The sequence below is a fragment of the Botryllus schlosseri genome, chromosome 14 (assembly GCF_051294905.1).
Source record: "Botryllus schlosseri isolate E-star chromosome 14, Bs_hap1, whole genome shotgun sequence".
In the NCBI taxonomy this organism is placed as follows: Eukaryota; Metazoa; Chordata; class Ascidiacea; order Stolidobranchia; family Styelidae; genus Botryllus; species Botryllus schlosseri.
Genome location: NC_137249.1, coordinates 11,043,138 through 11,064,515, shown reverse-complemented (window position 1 = coordinate 11,064,515; position 21,378 = coordinate 11,043,138). Strand labels below are relative to the sequence as shown.

General features: G+C 40.9%; 1 protein-coding gene across 5 annotated transcripts in view; it reads left to right on the top strand.

Moving 5' to 3' along the window:
• The window catches only part of LOC145455294 (multiple epidermal growth factor-like domains protein 8), a 54,500-nt gene that overhangs the window by 20,364 nt on the left and 12,758 nt on the right, over nt 1-21,378 (top strand). For 4 of the 5 annotated variants that reach the window (XM_080333246.1, XM_080333249.1, XM_080333248.1 and 1 more), the window contains exons 14-37: nt 1,425-1,577; nt 3,566-3,782; nt 4,318-4,399; nt 4,782-4,920; nt 5,256-5,412; nt 5,475-5,596; nt 5,652-5,880; nt 9,025-9,238; nt 9,295-9,406; nt 10,329-10,477; nt 10,906-11,108; nt 11,911-12,077; nt 12,753-12,880; nt 13,391-13,775; nt 14,307-14,410; nt 14,470-14,568; nt 14,657-14,733; nt 15,617-15,762; nt 15,827-15,906; nt 16,729-17,133; nt 17,410-17,596; nt 18,592-18,721; nt 20,780-20,882; nt 20,947-21,081. In XM_080333246.1, the coding sequence (XP_080189372.1) occupies nt 1,425-1,577; nt 3,566-3,782; nt 4,318-4,399; nt 4,782-4,920; nt 5,256-5,412; nt 5,475-5,596; nt 5,652-5,880; nt 9,025-9,238; nt 9,295-9,406; nt 10,329-10,477; nt 10,906-11,108; nt 11,911-12,077; nt 12,753-12,880; nt 13,391-13,775; nt 14,307-14,410; nt 14,470-14,568; nt 14,657-14,733; nt 15,617-15,762; nt 15,827-15,906; nt 16,729-17,133; nt 17,410-17,596; nt 18,592-18,721; nt 20,780-20,882; nt 20,947-21,081 (3,923 nt within the window). The remainder of the gene's footprint in view (nt 1-1,424; nt 1,578-3,565; nt 3,783-4,317; nt 4,400-4,781; nt 4,921-5,255; nt 5,413-5,474; nt 5,597-5,651; nt 5,881-9,024; nt 9,239-9,294; nt 9,407-10,328; nt 10,478-10,905; nt 11,109-11,910; nt 12,078-12,752; nt 12,881-13,390; nt 13,776-14,306; nt 14,411-14,469; nt 14,569-14,656; nt 14,734-15,616; nt 15,763-15,826; nt 15,907-16,728; nt 17,134-17,409; nt 17,597-18,591; nt 18,722-20,779; nt 20,883-20,946; nt 21,082-21,378) is intronic. The other variant, XM_080333247.1, reaches the window with a different exon arrangement.

The following is a 21,378-nucleotide window of genomic DNA, read 5'->3' as shown; positions in this document are numbered from 1 at the left end:
GAGCACAATTGGTCAGTAATAATGTACATTTATTTTTTAAAGTATTCTAGCATGGTGCCCGACACCATGAAAAACGACAGATCAGCATGCGACACTTTAGCACGCGTCACTTAAGCATGTGGTTTCACAACCCCAAAACTTACCCTGACCCCCCGCACTCTAACCCCAAAATCAACCATTATATATATATCCTAACAACAAACCTAACCCTAACCCAATCCTCAATTTAAACCATACCCGATGCTATCCTCAAATTGTACCCGCATGCTCAATTGTCCCATATTGAAGTGTTGTATGCTCACATGCAGTGTTCCTTCCAATTTTTCACAAGTATGCGCAAACTCACCGCGCGATCCCTTGGACCGGCTGGACTCCGGCAATGTGTGGTTTTGACTTAAAAAAAAAGGTCATCACTTTGACTCGAAAGTCTGACGATCACTAAGGGTATCGAGTCTTTTATCGCATTTTAATACATTTTCTACAAAAGGAGATGGTGTTGCTTCGTCTGATTACAAATTAGCGATTACTGCTACAAATTAGTGATGTACTTCTGAAATGGTCGCCAATTCGGTCTGATAATCATCAGCGCCTTCTGCGAAAGATTAGTGATCATTTTTTTCTAAGCACTGGTAAATATTTTTGTGCGCGGCACACATTTTTCTGTGCGCGCAGCTTAGAGGGAACATTGCTTACATGTGCACCGAGCACACCTGTGCTCGGTGCACCCCATGCAGATTTTCATACAACAGGGTGCGCAGGGGTACATGGGGAATATTGCACTCTGAATGAGTGTGTTATATCCAGCAGGTGAAACTCGTGATTTTGGAACCTAATTTCAGTAATCGGCCTCCGTATTGGACCAATATTTGTTTGTGCATTTGATCCATTACGTTGACTTCTACTTAACCTGGCACCGGCGGGGTTTTCCAAAAAATTTTGCTTCACTTTTCAAAACTGTAAAACACACCTTAATGGGATGCGAAACTAACAAGTAATATATCGCAGGATTAGGAATTTCAACGCCTAACCAACTACGCCACAAAGCTAGACGAGAGCAGGGCAAACAAGCGTGTATATTATCGAGAAGACAAAACTAGGTCTAGAATACTTTTTACTTACTTGGAGTTCGCTACTTCTACCCAAGTACCAACAATGACTACTTTGACAATCTGTGATTTTGAGTTTTTTTTTTTAAATTGCTGCTAAGAAGCGTCTCTCAAAACGTCTCTCGCTACTTGACACGAATCATAACGATTAATACTTTACCCGCATTTAAGTGATCAAATCATTGTGCCCAGCTCCAATCATTACCTATTTTGAGTAGTGCTGCTCGGTCTGCCAAAAGCAATCTATCGAAAACGTCTTGCGGCATACCCGTTAAATTGCAAGCACCCCTGTTCTAAAGAAAAATGTACGGTCTTCAGCTACGGAAATCAGTTATCCATGGACCGGCGTCGTCTTGGATTTGGAATTCTGCGCCAAATGTTCCGATCACATGACCTGTGATGAATGCGTAAATGAACAGAGCTGTGGATGGGATGAAGACACCGGACAATGTATGCGCGGAACTAGAAAAGGTAAGACGCTTCTAAAGCTGTGACTGCGGTAACCGTTCAATATCGAATTGATTTTCATGATCCCTGCCTACATATGGTTGCCTTTTGGTGAGCTTCGCATTTGAAACTTGGTTGGAATAAACCAGTGGTTCTCAATCTTTTTTAGACAAGCCCCCTTTATGAGTGTGAAAAATGTCACGCCCCCCTTATCGTCATATCACAAAATCCAACCAGAATGCTAGCAATCCCCCCGGATAGTTTGATGACATGGAAGGTTATGACTGTTGATGAGAGAGTTCTCGTATATGAAATTCGGACTATATACACAGTCAATAACTTTGGATTTGAAAAAAATTGCGCGGAGCTCAATAAAAATTTCAGCTGACCGTAGATTGGCGCCCCCCTTCAGATGTTTTCACCCCCCCGAGGGGAGCGCCCCCAAGTTTGAGAGCCACTGGACTAGACTGAAAATAATCGGTACCGGTAGTCAAAGTGGTCCGTGATTTTAACGAGGCTCGTGACAACCTTGCAAATTATAAGATGCATCATTGTGACTTGCGCAAAATAACTATCGGCATCACAAATGGTGATATTTTCGAAGTCTTACTCTGTTCCTGTGATTGAACTACATCGCCTGGCTGTTGTGGCAATTCCACTTGTTTAAGTGATAGATATCCATCCAAAAACTATATCCTACTTGTTAAAATTTAAAGAATAAAGTCACTAGTGAACCGTCACTGCTGTGTAGGGATGCTGATTATGTTTTTTTCACATGATTAAATCTAATCTTGCCGATGCGGTTGGTTGAGGTATCGGCAATTTGAGTGTGTGTAACGACGGGCTGTGTTGCTGCCTTTACTGCTGTGAGTAGTTCTGTTCACTGTATATAATCACAATGATCACTCGCCCAAAGTTCAGTTAAACTGTGCCTTCCAAGCACTAACAAGTAATAACTCTTTGCACGATTGGTACTTGTCAAGGACACATTTCTTATCCTACAAAGAGGAACACACAGCGATTCGAACATCAACCTGTAGCGGTAAGAGATTTTTGGCAGTGTTGGGACAAGTCACTACCTTCGAGCCACGAGTCATCTCGAGTCAGTGCACATTTTGACTCGAGTCAAGTCAATCGATTTTCGATGGTGACTCAAGTCAAGTCACTCGTTTTTGGATGTAAGTTGAATGTAAGTTGAATATGAAAAAATGCGCTGTATCGCTCACGCATACGTAGAACTTCTAATAAAATATGCGAGTAACTGTATAGCTGCGTGCTACAATATGTTATCATCAGCCTAAATAGAGGATGGAATACGAAGCCTCGGGAAGTTGAAACAAATTGATATGGTACAGTACACTACCCGTTTACACATCCCTGAGAAGATAAACACATAAATTATATTCGTTCGATTTAATTCATACAAGAGGGCTGGCAAAGGTGAGCACTGCACAATGTAAGCACTGAGCCGTCTAAGAAACATAGATGCTTTGCTATTAGATTAATCTACTAATACTACGACAACGTAAGCTGTGATCATTTCGTTTGCGGTCTTTTTATTTGTGATGAACAATGGATGATCAGTGAAACGTACAATCAGTGAAGGACTAGTCGCTCTCACAAGTGACACTGGCGTATCGCGGACAATCCAATCATGCACAAGATGCAGTGATTTAATTGACACCGTTTGCTTGTTGACTTGAAATTGACTCGTAAATTTTGCTCCGAGTCGACGAGTCAATCCACATTTCTGAAGCGTCAAGTCAAGTCATTTTTGCAAAGTGACTCAAGTCAAGTCATTCGAAAAATTTGACTCGAGTCATCCCAACACTCATTCTCAGGCGACGGATATTACACGGTACGGTGCCTGTACCCAATAAGTGAGACCATACAAGGCCATTGTTATGTCGCACGCTTATACCATGTGTATCCGAGCAAGGTTGTGAAATAAACAGGTGGAATTCCCTATCTCCTCATCTGCACTATTAATGTTCATGTCTAATCTCTGCCAGACGATCTCACCACTGAGCTTTCAAAATGCCCCGTGCTGTGCTCAAAATATGAAGACTGCGAATCTTGTATGTCGTCCGACAGTAGAGACTGGGCAACGCCGGGCTGTTCGTGGTGTGTTATGAAGCAAATCTGCTATCGATCGACCAGACACCACCTGCCTGCGTATCCGTTTGGAGAGTGCGCTTTCTGGGTTGACAGGAAGGAGGAATGTCCGGTGTAAGTAGCTTACATTCTCTTTCCGAATTCTAATGATTGATGCTGCTAATTTTATTGATGCGTTGTTTATAGTGTTGTATATAGACATGAGTTGAATTCTGAAGTCTTTGACTGCGCAGATTTGTTGTCAGAAGATGGTCTGCTTCAACTTCAACAGTTTGAGTTCACACTATTTGCTTGGCCATTTTTTATATTTGGTCAAGTAAATCGTAGTGATTGGATGAACTCATATCACTATGGTGAGCAAATTGCCATGGTAATCTGACAATGCAGGGCCTGTATATGTAAACTATGGACTCTGAAACTGCTGTTTGGATTTTTGCTTGAGGGTACTGGTACGAAATGACTACTGGAGTAGAAGCGCTGTGACTCGGACTCAACTGTGGATTTATTAATTCATCACTAGTATGATTGAGATTCGCTATTTATGACGACTGAAAAATTGTTTGATATCGGAGTCTTTGGAGTCACATCCATGAGAATTTCCTCCTCCAATTCATAACCCCGGTAAATTGATTGCTTTCACATGTTGCAGGTGCTCAAAACACTATGATTGCGTAAGCTGCCTAGAAACTTATGGATGTGGATGGTGCAGTGATACGAAGAATCCTTTGATCGTAAGATATTCTCCTTGTTTGTGCGTTTGAGATAGCACCACGTCGTTTTTATGTAATGATATAATCATACCCATTACCTACGAAGTCCCACATTACCAGATGGTGTTTTCAGGCGATCGGGTGTGTATGTCATTGCTCATTATTGCTCCATTGCAATAAAATTTCAATAAAATCTGTTCTAATTAGCAATTGCAGTTCAGTTAATAATCCATCAGGGCAAATATGCTTCCCTTCTCTCTCTATCCGTTGCCATAGCCTATATCTCTGTGAGGTAGTTATTGTTACTGACACTTGGAATATCTCGAGCAGTGCTATCAACTAGGAATTTGCCCGCACCAACGCCCATTGCTCAATTGTCTTACACTTGTTTGTAATTGGCCAGGGCTATTGTACCAAAGGGAACTTTTTCAATCCTTCCGTCACTTGCAACGCTGCGTTTCTACCCAATGCTTCGAATCTTGTTGAGGAATTTGTGTGGAGCTACAGTTCATGCCCAGATGTTGATGAGTGCGTTCTTCAAGGTATGTTTTGGTTTTTGTGTCTGAATTTCTGACTCGTCTTCAACTTTTCATATCTTCGCTAGGTCTATCGAACTGGTCCGATAGCAATATGAATGGGATTTGAGATCAGTCATTGCAATTTAATACTGTATATAGAAATTATCTCCCAGACAAGTATTTTTACATTGAATACTACCTACTTCTTTACTACGAATATATAATTATAAATCTTATATTATGTTGTATCTCTATAGGTATATACAACTTTTAGCCCTAGCTAAAATTAAAATACATTTTCGTTGAAAATGTTGCCTCTTCAATATTAACTGTGAATGACAAATCGCTTTTCTTCCTAGAATGGCCACGGGGAAACCCTCTGAATAGATGCCACAAAAATGCAAGATGCATAAACACGTATGGATCGTATAAGTGCGAGTGTCGTAGGGGCTTCGCGGGCAACGGTTTCGATTGTGAGAAAAGCTGCTTCGCTAACTGCGGTAACGGCACGTGCAGGTGCGCGAGTATTTAATTAACGAGAATTTCATTTTATTTATTTTATACTTTTTACTTTCCAGCGGCCCGCCTACATTTGAATGTGTTTGCAATCTTGGATACACGTCTACTGATTCTGACTCAGAGTCTGTGTGCGATGTCGATTGCGGCTGTAACTATTTGAGTGTATGCTCGAGCGGACCAGGTATTCTAATCACTCCTTGCTTAAGCTTCATAGTTTAGCGATACTTCTTTGCTAGGTAATTGCGATCTTTGCCAGTTCAACTCGACGGGACATGATTGCGGCGAATGCGTGACTGGGTTTTATCACGCGCCCGATAAAAGTGCTTGTTGGCCGTGCGAATGCAACGGGCACGGAATTTCTGCTTTTGGACTTTGTGACCAGGACACGGGCACTTGCTTCTGTCAGGATCACACCAAAGGAAAACACTGTGAGAATTGCGAGATCGGATACTATGGGAATCCCAGGTAAGCGATGACTGTGAAATTTAAGATAAATATTCAACTATTTCAACATCGCAGCTGTACAGTACATTCTTAGCTTTTTTGAGATCTCGTAAAATGTCCTGTAGACCAGTGGTTCTCAACCTTTTTGACCTCGCGGACCGGTAAAACTTCAAAACAATTGTCGCAGACCGGTGAACCTTCAAAAATGGAAATTAACCCAAGTTTAATTACGACATGCATGCAACTCAAATGTGATATTGTAAACTTCGTTTAATGCTGCTCATTGACAGTACATATTCATGCGTGATTCTGTTGAAGTTTCCGCAAGGCGAAGCTCGCAAAGTCCTGTTAAAGACCATTAATTTGATCGTGGTTGTTCGGAATCCTTTGAAATGATCAGACCCTATTATACTGCTAGTATCACTTGATTGCAATGTTGAAATTTGATCACGTTTGTTTAAAAGTCTACGGCAGCTTTCACATATAACTTGTCTGAAACGAGTTGTAGGCTACCTTTAAACAGTTTCGTACAACACTTGCACAATTGTGACATGCGCTCAAAGTAGACCATGGAATCTCTATTACAACACTATGCAGAAATATGCGTTCCAAACTTCTCGCTCAATTTATTGTTTGAAGTTTTATTTCTCTAATTAATGGACAAGCGTACGTCTTCCCGCATTTTGGAATTGAGATACAAAATTATAGTACATGTCGCGGAGCGGAGATCCTTCCTCATGGCACTAGTCGCAGTGCGTTTCGGCTAAAACACATACTCTTGCTCTCTTCGAAGCTGCTCGCAGCTCTCTTTTTGTCTTTTTAGCAATGGACGTAGCATTTCCATGCGTTAGAATTCTTTCATCAGGTTGTAATGCGCCTTTCGAGATGTTCTTGCCTTCCGACATTCCTTCATCAGCAATCACGACTCCTTCAGGCAATATCTGCTTCGTTTCTGTCTGCAATGCCATCATTTCGTTGTGTCTCATCATTCGCGTTTTCTGGAAGAGACTTTGGTAATTAGGCTCTGTCATATGCATGAGCTCTTCACACATTCTGACGTCTTCCCATTGTTCAGGATCATTTTGTATTTTCATACGCTTGTATCTTTCAAAAGCTGCCAACGTTTCCTCGTCTAGTTTGATAGACGAGTGAGATTTCTCCCGTAGCCTTCGGTGGTATCGTTTTCGAGCTCTCTGTGACAGTTTCGTTTTGTCTACGGTTTCAGTAGCCTGTACTTTTCTAACATCAGCATTTATTGATGGCTGAATATTCACTTTTGTTTCGGGCGTTATTCTCCCATTCGGCGATGCTTTTCTTGTCAAAATCTGTTCCATAAGTGGTGGAGACTTGTTCAGTTCGGCTGCAGCTGTCATACCTCTTGTCAGTAGCACTCTTCTGTTACCAAATGGGTAGCACATGACATTGTATAGTTAGGCGATAACCGTTCAGCCACCTCCTTCCTTGAATACCGATGGATATTGTGTACCAGGCACTGCATAACGAGACAAGAACAGGCAATAACATCCTTCCTTGAACATGATTGGATATCATGTACCGTTGTTTCAGATTCCGTGTCAACTAACCTATTACATCAATCTGTTTTACTTGTACCGTTGTTCTAACTTCCATCTCAACCTAACATATCATATCAATCTGTTTTCCATGTACCGTTGCTTTAAATTCCATGCCAAATAATGTATCATACAATCTGCTTTACATCTCGCGATTTCAATTGTCACACTCTATGTCATAAGCCAGGCGGTTGAGAACCACTGCTGTAGATTTAATATTGCAAAATTGCATTACTCGGCTTGCGGTTTGCAAAGCAATATGCTCAAACTACTTTTGGGTATTTGCTATTTGCTGTTTCAATGAAGAAAAATGTCTGTTGTTTAATCCTTATTTTACTGCTCTCTCTCTCCGAGTCAAGCCATCCAAGGAATATTGTCTGATTCAGGGGTGGGTAATTATTTTCCTCTGAAGGCCAAATGAGAAGTAGAAAGTAAGTTGGCTGGCCGAGTGAAAAATTTTAAGCTATATTTTACAGCGTATTTTAATTTTATTTCTAAATTACATTGTTATTAATGCTGCTCAGTGAATGTGTTGATGTTAGGCAGGGGCTCTGTGCCATGGGCCGCAGGCTGCTAAGAGGCGGCAAAATAGGCATCCTTTATTTTTTTAATCAACACTACAGAAGTACTGAAAAAGCTGGGTGATGCAGAGTCGAGACGAAGTGATGACCCTTTTTTTAGTCAACACAACAATATTTCCAGTAAATATAAAACTTTCAAAATTTAGGCGGCATTTTGAACAAAAGCCATGGGCTGCAGCAAATTCTACTACGTGACTGATGTTAGGTAATGAGGAAGTGGCGATTAATTGGAAAATGATCTATTTGTCGTCATGACTCGAAGCAATGTTGAACATGATACTATTTTAACTCTATCTAAACCCCTCTCCACGTTCTTCTGTTAAGACACTAAAACAGTGGTTCTCAAACCTTTTTAGGCACTCTATCCATTATGATAGTGAAAACTTTCGAGTATATCATGATATCACAAAATAGAAAAGACCAACGGATGGCAATCCCAACGGATGGGTTGTTGGCATGGAAGGTTATGGCTGATGATGAGAGAATTCTGAAATATCAAAGTCGGACAATACACATATCCATAACTATTTTACCATAAACTCGGGGTTAATCGGCACCTTGTCTAAGTCTGGTCTAATTGATCACGATATGATTTAAATTTCCTGTGATTGTTTCATATCAAAATATAGGCAGTTGCCGAGTGACGCTAACATGGAAGTTCCAATTCAAAATTTCAAACACTGGATTCGGGACTGACAAATACGTAATTTCACATCCTACCCTCAGTAATGACACAGTCATTAGATTTTGGTAATCACTATTTTGTCATGTATTTGAAATTAATCGATTATGTCCTTGTCAGAGAATGGGAAACTTCGTTCACTGACGGCACAAAGCAATGATCCATTTTCAAAGAATTTAATCATCTGAATTAAAAATTTGTCGACGAAGCACAAGTAGCCACGTCGACGTAGCTTTTTGTTATCTTTGAGCAATATAGTAGAATTGCATCGGTTCATAATTAAAAATTTTATGAACTAATGCCAAAACAAGTATATTTCTTAATGCTACAGAGACGGCGGCGCCTGCTACAGAACATGTGACGGAAGACTTGAAATTCGCGAAAGTACTGGGTTTATAGGATCTTGGATGCCGCCCGGCAATGCTGGGTCTATGCTGCGATTGAAAAACGATGATGTTGTTCACAATTGCGAATGGACGATCGTACCTGATACGCCGGGCGTTATCAAGATTACTTTCGAGAAAAACTCGTCGCTGCCCTGCCACGTACGTAAAATATTCTACTTAGTTGCGATCGTAACTTGATTTGTCCCTTTTTTTAGTCCGACCGTGTGCAAGTGTACGAAGGTGACAGGCGATCTGATTCGTTTGATATAATCGGCGAAGTGTGCGGGACTGGATGGAGTGACGACGTCACAATTTTAGCCACTTCAGGTTAGTGGCAATTCCGTAATATCTTAATTTCATAAAAGGAATCACTGTTCAGTGATAAGTAGTAACTACTTATTCACAGTTGGTCAGTAATGAAATACTTATAATTTTAAGAACATCCAGATAGATTTTTCTTTCTCACGCTCCTTGCTCACGTGAATATGTTCTGAGACTGTTTACACTTCTAGATTACAGATTTATAAGTCCAAATTTGTAAAGTGTCAAGTAGGTGGAGGATGCATCACTTTAAGGATGAAATTGTGATAAAAACCAGGCAGAACTGCTGATCATTACAGTAATTGTATAAATTTTCTAAAATTCCACCTATTCATAGGGTCATTTTGCATCGGTCGCCAAGTCGCACTCTGCAATTCAAAAATATTGACCCCTAATTACATCATAAAAGTACGTGATCCCACGAACGAATCGAACTTTTTGAAATTTTAAATCTAATTTAAAACTAGGCTAGGACAGCCAAGACAGACATTTCATTAACTTCGAAGAATAGTAAAGTCACCACATTATTGGTGTTCCGTCTATCAGTCCTGGTACTTGAAAAAATTGTGCCGAAAACTGTTAGGACCGAGGAAAATTACGATATTATGGATTCGAGCCATTCTACATCACTCTAGCAGAGTTGAAAAAAGTGGGTTGAACCGAATTGAACTCAAAACTGAACGGAGAACACAATGACTCAGACTTGAGTCACTACACTCTGACTCGCACTCGACCCTTTGTACTCGGACTTGACTCGGTGGTGAATTGAAAATGACTCGACTTGACTCGAGTCAAAACTATACAAGGGAGATTGACTTCTGTCTCGGAACCTTATGACTTAGTTACAACCATGCTTCGAAATCGCTACTTCTACCAACGCTGACTGCTTTTACTTCAATCTTTACTTTAGCTCTACTCTTATTCGCAGGATCTGCTACAATTCGATTCGCCGCTATTTTCCAACGTGGACAACATGTTTCGACGGGATTTTCCGCAAAATTCGAGACATTGCGCGAGTGTTTTTCCGGAAATCAGAGTTTGGAAACCTCCAAATTGCAGAGTGTCAAATATGCACCGGTATGTAACGGCAGAGGATGCCACTGTGCGGGATGCGGTTTTATGTGTTTCTTTGTATTATTCGAAAAGGTCTCTTACAATTGTTATCACCAGACTGCATCTAGAATTCTAGATAATTGTCGTCAGATTGGTGATAGGAAATTTATCATCCATTTTACGTATTGTGCTTGTATGGTGCATATTTTGGGCTAAATCTAAATGCATTTGACCTGTGATAATATTGACCATTGAAGGTCATCGCCTGATATCCATGGAGTCAAAATCTGCCTATCATATCCTAGTCATGAACGATCTTAATTACTGCTCACTGTATCATCATACCGCTCGGTTATTCACTCATAGTTGCATGATTTTACTTTAGGTAATACCTTCCACTGTATGTAGGCACATTTGTTCGTATAATACACTGATTTATTTCGTTGTTTTAGGATGGTCACTTCAATTTTTCCGCCGTCAGTGATTGTCCTCGATTTTCTGAAACACGAAACGGATCGGAAAATGAGTGGACGCAAAATCATGCGTTGGGTAACTTTTCCTCGTTCCGTATCGGATCTGTCGCTGTCGCTTTGCAAAGTTCGATTTGGGTTCACGGCGGAGTTGGACTCGGTCGTGCTTTCGGGGATTTATGGAAGTAAGTGTATTTTCACGCGCTGTGAGTAATTCAAGTAGATGATGGCAAACTTTGAACTCGTGAGCCATTGAGGACTGTTAAGTTTTTCAGTACGCTGATTTCTAGGCACGCTGGATGTGCTAATATTTATGCAGAAAAATTCATTTGCTATAATGACAGTATGTCACAAATAGAACAGGTGAATTCTAGACTTCCTCTTGGACAGTGTTTCTTAACCTTTTTAGCGCTCGTACCACTTGAACTTGTACCCTCGATTCAGGATCAGAGCAGCACTTTGTCATGACGCCCCCTAACGCTGGTTTCACACCCCTAGATGCATCCAGACAACGTTAAGCAACCAGTCTCTCATAATTGGGAAGAAAGTAACTCTCATTTTTGTAACTTATGTTTTAGTATTAGCCTGTTATTATTTTATTGGAGAAGATGGTACCCAAATAGAAAGCAACAAATCCCTGGTTACGAAATCGCAATCGAAATCTAGTTAAATTGATCTGCCAGAAACTATTTGACTTCATTTTAATTCGCGAATTGGGATTTAACTGACGTATAGTTTCACACTGGATCCGTACCACCTGATTTGCTGCTTCGTACCCCCAAGGGGTCCACGGACTCCTGGTTTAGAAGCGCTTCTCTAGGAAGGCTGATTTGTGCAGTTGACCTTATCATTTCCACCACAATTTCGAATTCACTCCACTCGACATGAATGAAATGAGATCGCTTGGAATGAACTGTATTTCGGTGTGCTGGGAATTTGTGGCTTCCTGCTTCAAGACTTTAAGTCAATTCTCTGTTGCCGTTTCAGGTATGATGTCGCAACCCATGAATGGCACCAGTTTGACTTGAAATTTTGTCCATCTCCTCGGTATTACCATAGCGCTGCTTCAGACGTTGGCAAGGGATCGTTTACCGTGTACGGAGGCGTGACTGAAAATCTGCAAGTGTCATCGGAACTTTGGAAGTTTTCTGAAAGTAATTCTTCTCACTTGTCTTCTTTGTATGCAACTGCATTTTGTCGCTTTGTCTGTGTTTATTGGTAGGTATGTGCCCGTGCAACAAATCCCTATGTTTCAGTTACGGGTAGCATCATTTTTACAAGAGTCAATCCTGGATTGACTCGGGTAGCACCACAAGAATAACTTCATAATTTGAGCCAATTCGGTAACAAATTAGAATCATATTAGCACATGCATTGTCAGTTGACGGTAATATTACTTGGCAATATCTCTGCCATGTCCATTCATCGATCAGTCCACGTGGCATCCTGCATATTTGAATCTGATATTTCATTCTACTGAAATAACACTTTGGTGATGTTATAATTGTACAATTGAATAGTATATTTGTATTGAAATGAACCCAAATATTTTCGGCTGACACTCGTCAGGGGTAATCGTCAGTAACTTGTAGAGAATTGGAAACAACATTTTGTATCAACAATCGTATCACAAAATGTGGCGTCACAGGTATGAAATTTCGAACAATCAGGCAAAGAGATCGCTTAAGCTCAATGTACAATCTTTAGATGGTGGACGCAGGCTTGGTCGGCATATTTTGATGCACGATTCGGGTTCATTTCAATATGAATACACTATTCAATTGTATATTGAAGTTCCGTTCCTCCAAGAGCTCTTGCTATGATTATAGATAGCGGATGGGAGCTATATCAGAACAACCCTTTACCAGCGCTTGCCGGACACACCATGACGTCTTGTGACGGGGTCATGTATCTTATTATTGGAGGCTACAACACAAGCGGTCAATTCTCTAACGAGGTAAGGACAGCCCGACAGAGGTGGTCAGTGACGAGGCACTACTGGCTGGAGCAGTTGTGCTTTTATACTGTAAAGTAGAATGTACTTTTGTGATATGCCTGCATCAATTGTATGAGTGGTATTGTCACAACAACTTGGCGTAATAGCCCTTGAATGTAGTATCTCTAGTGTCGTTCGTCATCTTGTATCAGTCGCGAAAATGCATTCTGCTTTTCAATCCTTTATTTCTACTTAGGTTTCAAGTAGTTTTGCTGTCTTGGAAACTGCTACATCCATTTGTAATTGAGTAGAAAGTTATGCCGTTACTGTGTTGTTATTTCTTATACCGGAGTACCAAAAGTGACTACTTTGATCATGATCACCCCTGCTGGTGTGTAGGGCCTGTTTGAGATTTAAATTCCATTTTTCTTTCATTGATTTTTCATTCTTCCCGATGCATACCCGTTGCCAGGGTGCGACTCACTAATGCGAATATTCCCATCTTATCAGAACCTTACTGGTTATCTCCAGGTTTGGACCTTGGACATCAATCGGATGCAAGCAAAACTTCGTAAAATACAAGGGTACATGACTGGTATATACGGCCACTCGGCTGTATGCGATAAGCAGTCTTCGAAAATCTACATTTTCGGCGGTGTTCGCGATGTCGTGCGCAATATTCCCCAGCCGTCAGACATTCTGTATCGGTTAGATACCGAAAGTTGGCACGTAGAACCTGTTTTCAAAATGAGAGAATTGAAGACGAACCCAGCCTGGTTTCAAGCTGCTTTTCATTATTACGACGCGAGGGTGTCAGGAATGATTACTCTTGTGGGAGACGCCACGAGCGGAGATATGATGTCGGAAATGTGGTTTTACCATTATGCTTATCGTGTTTGGATCAAGATATCGTCTGGTGAGTATCGCTTGTGAGAAAGTCAGTAACTTTCGGTTGGGGGTGGCAGAAATATTGATTGACTTTAGCATCGTCTCTCTGAAAAAGTAACACTGTAATACAGGATGGTATTGAATTTTGGTTTGTGCCAATTTTTTAAACTCACGGTGCTACAAAACACTAAAAATCTGTAGTCCGAACTGAACTCAATATATGTTGGGCTACGGTATTTCTCGATATGAAAAAAAACGGGTCATTATTAAGTTATAGGTACCCAGGTATAGGTACAGGTACCTAGCTGTCTCTACCCCTGGTATGTCCTGCTATGGGACTTGGCTACAGTTACAAAGATTTCCAATCTTGAGAACATCTATCACGAAACGCTACCTTGTCCAGTTTCACATGGTGACCTGTCTGTTTGAATATATCTACGTGTTTACTAACACCACTTGATCCAACACAAATTGGTTGATAGTATCTCGAAGAGGATTGATTCTGATTTTAAACAGGGTAAAAAAGTTGATAAAGTTGCAAAAACTTACCATGTTACAGATGTTTGTGTCAGATCCCTGAGCTCTAGCAGTGTTGCGCTTGTTTCTAACAAAACATACATTTTCGGCGGCGTAAAATCTGAGAAGATGAGTAACTCATTGATAGTGAGTATGCAATTTTCTCGGTCGCTGTAGCTATGATGTAATTGGTAAATTTCCATTAGGCGATGTCTGACATTGATCTTTGTCCTTCTGTCACCACAAACATCGACGGTTCCAGATTCTGTTATGGTTCTACGGATGGTTGTGTTTCATTTTTCAAGGTAAGAGGCATATATGTGCATGGGTATATGCAATGTTTCTTTGCCGTTGATGAACGAGGTGGACAATGTTCATGTATTCTATTTACAGGCTTGCAATGCGACCTTTTCCGCTAACTTGCCGAGGGACATCGAGATGAAATACATCCCTTCATGTTCTCTCTACAGGTAGACACGGCTAGCAAAACAAATTCAAAAATCCAAATACGGAATTAATTATAATTCTCATATTCCAACTATCTAAAACATTGAGATTCTTGGAGAAGATCGAGTATCTTGCTCAATCTCGCGTTCAAATCCTGAATTTATCCCATTTCTCAGCACGGTATTTACTTTTATTTTATTGTCGTTGTAACACCTCACTTTTCTATCAGGTCTGACTGAAAGAGTGATCTGAAGGTTTTCAGCGCAGGTTATTCCGTAGTTATGTACATCATACAATTTTTGCATTCCATTACCGATTGTCACAGACTCACAGTTGCTTAGTTATTCCTAATCCAATAGTATTTCTTTTAGTACTGTAGCAAAACTGTAGTCATCAAGTGTGTAGTTTGTAGTGTGAATCGCAGATTAATTAACCTGAGTTTGCATGAGTACAGAGTAGGATGATTGTTTGTTTTACCAATAATCAAGGAAGTATGTATTGAGTGTTAATGAACTGTCCATACTGTACAATGTAGGCTACAACGTAAGGTAAAATTAGGAACACCAGCCCATGAGGAAAAAGGACAACACAATTCGTGCAGCAGTAATATACTGGAACTTGATAATATTCGCCGCGTTCCTTACCCTGATATTATAACATAATTTGTAAATAGCATGTGTATTGGTCTTCTCTGGTCCCTTAGTGACAACTTCCTTGCCCTGAATTTCAGAAATCACATCCTTGTCAATGTTTTCTTTATTTATTCACAATACAATATATACTCGTAACCTTGTCTTTGGTAGACTGAGTAGCACCGTGCATCGTTAAAATGTAACCAGCAGTTACACAATCTGTGTGCAGATATTGACGTAAGTACTTAATCTGCGTGTCCTTTGTGTCTCGCAGAGACTGTAAAGCATGTAACGGTGTCACCGATGACACATCTTCTACTCCACGGAAATTATGCCGCTGGTGTCAAGCCGACCAGGGCATCGAGTCGTTGTGTGTATCCGCATTCGTAGACTGCGACAATTCGACCAGGGAAGTGAAAGGTGTCAATATTTGTTTGTCATCGTTTTGCGCGTTCTGTTTTAACGTGGGTTTATACAATGCTAGGTTGTGATCCTTGCAATGGATTTACTTACTCGCAGTGCGAGTCCAAGTCTCGGGATTGTGTGTGGAGCATGGTGAATGAGGTGAGAATCTATTCTAAGATATTATCTGTTTGACAAAGGCTACAGTGAGGTTTTAATTTCTTATTATTATCCCGATAAAACATGTACTCTATGACTTCGCATCATAGGAGTTGGTCTCCAAAATGTGACTCAAAAGCAAATATTGCAAACTTCAATACAATGAGGAATTTGCTGCTGCGTATTGATATTACACATGTCGTATGTGGTTCAATTGAAGTTTCTCCCAAGACATCTAGTCAAAAATCACCGACTTTTTATTTGTTCGGTTTCTTTTGAGAAAACTGAATTTTTTCTAGCCTCTATTATACTGCCAAATGTCGCGAAATTTTACTGACTTAAAACGATTTTGTTTAAGACGTCTTCCAAGATTTCGCATATAACTGGTCATAGGCAAGTTGTAGGCTACTTTTAAGCAAAGTAGACCTTGGACTCTATATTACAATATGGTGCAGAAAAATACATTTTGAATTTATAAATCAATTTTAATGTTTCATTTCTTTAATTAATCGACAAATGTCCAACTTGTATTTTGCCATTGGAATGTAAAATATCAACCAATCAATCAGTTTTATTAATATTTTCATCATTTCAAAACATCACAAGACTGCGACACAATTAAAAAGATAGGAAGGTGTTGAAACAACTTGGAGTAGCCTTTAAGATCAGCCACCCACCTTAGCCTAGGCGAAGTAAAGAAGAAGCATGCGCACTGAATGAAAAGTAATGCAGAGAATATAAGACGCAAGCGGCAAAATGATAAATAGTAATATATTCGGCAGGAAACTTGACTTGGGCCGTCATTAAAGAGTTCTACTATTTCAGCCAGCACGTGACCGGTATTATCAAACCATCAAAAGGTGCAAATGCCAAAGCGCACCATCTTCCGACACTTCAAAATGGGCCAAGTCCTACGACGTAGCCACGGACGCGTGCCCGCGAGATTGCAACGTGTTCAACGACTGCAAGTCCTGTCTTGAAAACGGTATCCGCGGCGCGCGACGTGGCTGCACTTGGGTCGAACGAAAAAAGAGGTGCGTCGATTCCCGGGACGTTTACCTCGTCTGTCCTGTAGGCGGTGATTGCGGGACTTTGTCTGTCGGTGGCAAGGCGACCTGTCCGAAACGGTGTGAAGATATGCGGTATTGTGGGGAGTGCTCTCGACAGGTGGACTGCTTTTGGGTAGATCGAGAAGGAACTGGGGTCTGTCGTAATGCCGCGCAGTCTCAGGTGAGGAATTGGTTCTTTCGATCTTAATTCTCAGAAACAAGCAGGGCTTAGCATAACGATTCGACTAGTCGAGTAGCTACTGAGTAGCAAGAGATGATGTTTTTGATTAAAAAAATTTATGCCCCATATTAGTTTAGGAATGAATAGTGTTACGACACATTCTTCCGGCTGAGGAAATATTGAAACTTCGATACGGGCGGCATATTACTCAAAACATGTAGAACAAGGCTACCCCCATTCGTGAGAACGACGTAACAGTGTCTGTTTTGCCGCCAGAATAAAACGGGCCGGAAATGGTACTTTGAGTGTCCCTTGGAGAACGAGTGCGCACAAGGTTGGGACAACTGCGCAACTGAACTACACGAAGCCTGTCAAGACATGGATGAGGGCTACCGATGTGTGTGCGAAAACGGATACGACAGAGAATCGCCAACCGAAACATGCAAGCCCGTGTGCTCGCAAGGTAAACTATTTAATTTTGTCGTTATTTCGCGAAGAGTGGCGTCAAACAGTTGTATGCTTGACACAAAGTTGCTTCTGTGGACTCTGAGTGTAACAGCTGTCCCAGCAGGGTGCCAATAATCTTCTCACGCACCCCTGCACCCAACCTCATCCCCCCCCCCCCCCCACCTTAATCTTATTGACAAAATAGTCCGCGGGTAGTGTAGCGGGCGTGCTCGCGCTTCTGTCGCAGAGTCGTATATCGACAATTGAATTCATTTACCTTAGTTATTTCTATATTTGTTAATATATTGCAGTATGATTTGATCCTGGTAAATCTACAGGTTTCTGACCACTAATTACTACTATTTGGCTGTTCTGTGTTATTAGAGAAAGCTCCTTTGATCTGCATGTGTGATCAGGATTGCAAGAGAACTCAGAGCGGTCATTAGTCAGTAGGCTATTGCGTACAACAGGAACTGTAGCATCGACTCCAATTTAGCACTATACCAGCGTGTGTTGCTTAAAAATATTTGCTCGCTCCCAACCGGTAGAAGTCAAGTTATGGCAGTTGAAAATTTTGGATTCCTAAAAATAGCCTGGACGGTGAGTAATCCCAGGAATATGAATGAAAAACTCAAATAACTTTGCTTCTACGGGTTGGAATTGCGTCAAAATTATTTTTGTATCGTTTTTGTAGACAATTGACAATTGCATGGGGTTTACATTAATAACCCTAATACCTATCCTGCAACTAGTTTCTACTTTACAAAATCTAATCCGCAAAAAGTAAGTAGCTTTGCCTAGAAATTGTAGGTAAAGCAGTGCAATTAGGCATAACGTACTCCAAGTAGTAGAACTACTTTGGTACTGATAACCTCTATAATTCATACACTTTTGTATGCTATCAGATCTGATAGTACTACGCGTGTATAGTAGTTGTGGGCTGAGACAGGCAAATTATAGTCTACTAGCAAATACTGTGCTTTGAATGACATTTGCTATTTCGTTTTGAAGGTTGTATCCACGGCAAGTGTATAAGTCCTGGGCGGTGTCGATGTGCTTTCGGATATGCTGGAGACAGCTGCAATGTCACATGCAACTGCAACGGCCATAGCGAATGTGTCGTGGAAAAGAATCTTCAAAAGTAAGTTTCAAGCCCACCGACTCGTGCCGCTTCACTTTCATTGCTTATCATCCATTTTATGGTATCTTATGTTATTTCAGTGTTTATGCGTCTTATTTACATGTTATTGCATTGTTATCCGTAGGTCGTATAGGTGGATAGAGATGTTTTGTTGGGGATTTTGTAAATAATAAATAGTTGGATTAGTAAAGTAAATCACGGTCACTTCGAAATATTTACAAAATCCATTTTTTCCTGAGATATACATAACCATAACTTCAAGATGAGCTGCTAGATCAGGGGTCGCCAACTCAAAATAGGTCGCGGGCCACTTTTCCAAATTCCTGGAGGCCGCGGGCCGCATGACATCAATATCGATATAAAAGTAGGCAACGCAGTTCAACAACCACGTCTGATAACTCTACGTTATTACAACGCTGTGCTTTCTAACATAGGCGACGGTTATAGTCACCACAAAAGAACTAATATTTTATTGAACAAACACAAATACAACAAAAAGTATCATGATCATCAATGTCATTATATTTTGGACTATGAGCTGTACACGATACCTGACAATATGACAACACTCTTTAGCCGCTAAAACAGGGGTGGCCAACATTTTTGTAATTCACGTCCGCATTTCGCGTACTCATGTAGCCTGCGGCCGCATACCGGTGGTTAGTCGTGATAAACTAGCTGGGGCCAAATACCCACGTTATCATGTCCATGTCCATTGCCGGTACACTCCGAACTAATCTATATGCACATATCGGCTTACTATGCGCACCCAATCGTTAGTAGTTATGTTGTAAAGAGCCACAGAGAACCAATCTGTAGCGCGAAAATTTTTTCATGTTCATGAGTGAATTTCGTCAATAAATATTAGTATAGTTTCACATATTACTATAAAATATTTATCCTTTCTCGGCCAATGTGATCAGATTCCCAGATGCAGCTGATGCAGGGGGTATCTGCGAAAACGTAGGGTTGTTATTATAAGTGTCGACAGCCGCATAATTTTCCTTCTACTGCTGCAGATTGGCCACCCATGGATTGAAGAATCAATATTGGGGTTAGCTATACACGGTATAGGCCTACTTGCTAGACAACTATCTCCTCGTAAAGCATGGTCTTTTGGAGCGCCCGAAGTCGTTTTGCAGGCGTCTCGGTCTTGGCAGTGGTGGGCCATTGCACGTCAAGGCAATATGCCCATTCGTACCAGCAAATTCTTCATCCATGGAATGATATTACCATGCCGAAGCCGTATCAACTAGTGAGCAATAGTGATAGTGGGCACATAGAATGGCTCACTTTGAAAAACAACAACATTATGTTTCAACTGAAATCAATTTTAGCGTTTCAACATGATTTACTAAGCGTTTTTCTGAATTTTTTTCAAATCAGGTCGCGGGCCGCAACATAGGACCTCGCGGGCCGCGTGTTGGAGACCCCTGTGCTAGATAGAGACGAACAGGCTTGAGTTATTGTCCGATAAAAAAAATTGTTTGTAAATTTTGGTGCCGTAATTGTTGCGACTTGCGTTCATACCCAAATGTGTCATCGGAATCGTTACGCGTTACTACGTTATTATTACATTCGTCGCCACCTTTCTTTGTCTAAAAGAATTTTCAGCGGATTTTCAAGACACGACCACATATTTCAAGAAATGCAGTTGTAGAATTCGCTTTGAAATAAGAAAAGTCAACCCAATTTCTACATAAATAGTATGATGTCTTTCTCAAGAAAAGCCATTCCGTTGCTGTTTATCACTAGCCTGCAGTTATCATTTGCACGAGACAGATGACGATTGTACGATGATTGAGCTAAATTTGAACCATTACTTCGGGGGTCCGCGAGGGTCCGAGATGGTCCAAAAGGGGTATCTGTGGAGTGTAGCCCTAATGTATGTTAATAGACTAGTCAAAATGTAGACTGTTTTTCATTAAGCTGCACCGAGATTTTTTTATTTCTCCCTTCATCTCTAGATCGGGTAATGGCTTTGACTTCTTTGAAAGTATGCACAATGCTAGCGAACCTCTGTTGCTCATGCTTGATACCGTTATTTTTTACCACCAGATGCCTTTTGTGTCATAACAACACCTTTGGCGAAACGTGCTCGACTTGCGCCGCCGGATATGTCGGGAATCCGACCAAGGCCGAACCGTGTGTTGAGTGCAAGGTTTGTCGGTGGAATTCCTCTTGCGGGTATGCCATTGCTTCACCGTGTGCTTGGTGTGTTTCAGACGCACTGCAACGGAAGATCGGACAATTGCGTGATGATAGGCGGATTCGGTTTCCTTGACTCGGCGAGATGTGTGAACTGTACGGGTAACAGCCGTGGTGACCGATGTGAAAAGTGCAGGAAAGGATATTTCAATGTCAGTATCGCTCGTGTCGAAATGAAATCGCAGACAGTGATATTTTAGCAACTCTTTAATCAATTGATGCAATTTTGATACGACTATTCAAATGTCATCGTTTGGGAGATCTATTTTACGTTATGAGGCTACTTTTTTATAAAGCAAGGGATTCAATAATTAAGTCCTACTTTTATGGAGTACTCAAACTATATTTTGCCCACTTGCACTATTTACTCTAGTGGTTATGTTTTAAGACAGGAGCGGACAAGTTCTCCAGTTGGCCTGATATGAGAAAATGAAGCCACTTGGCCACTT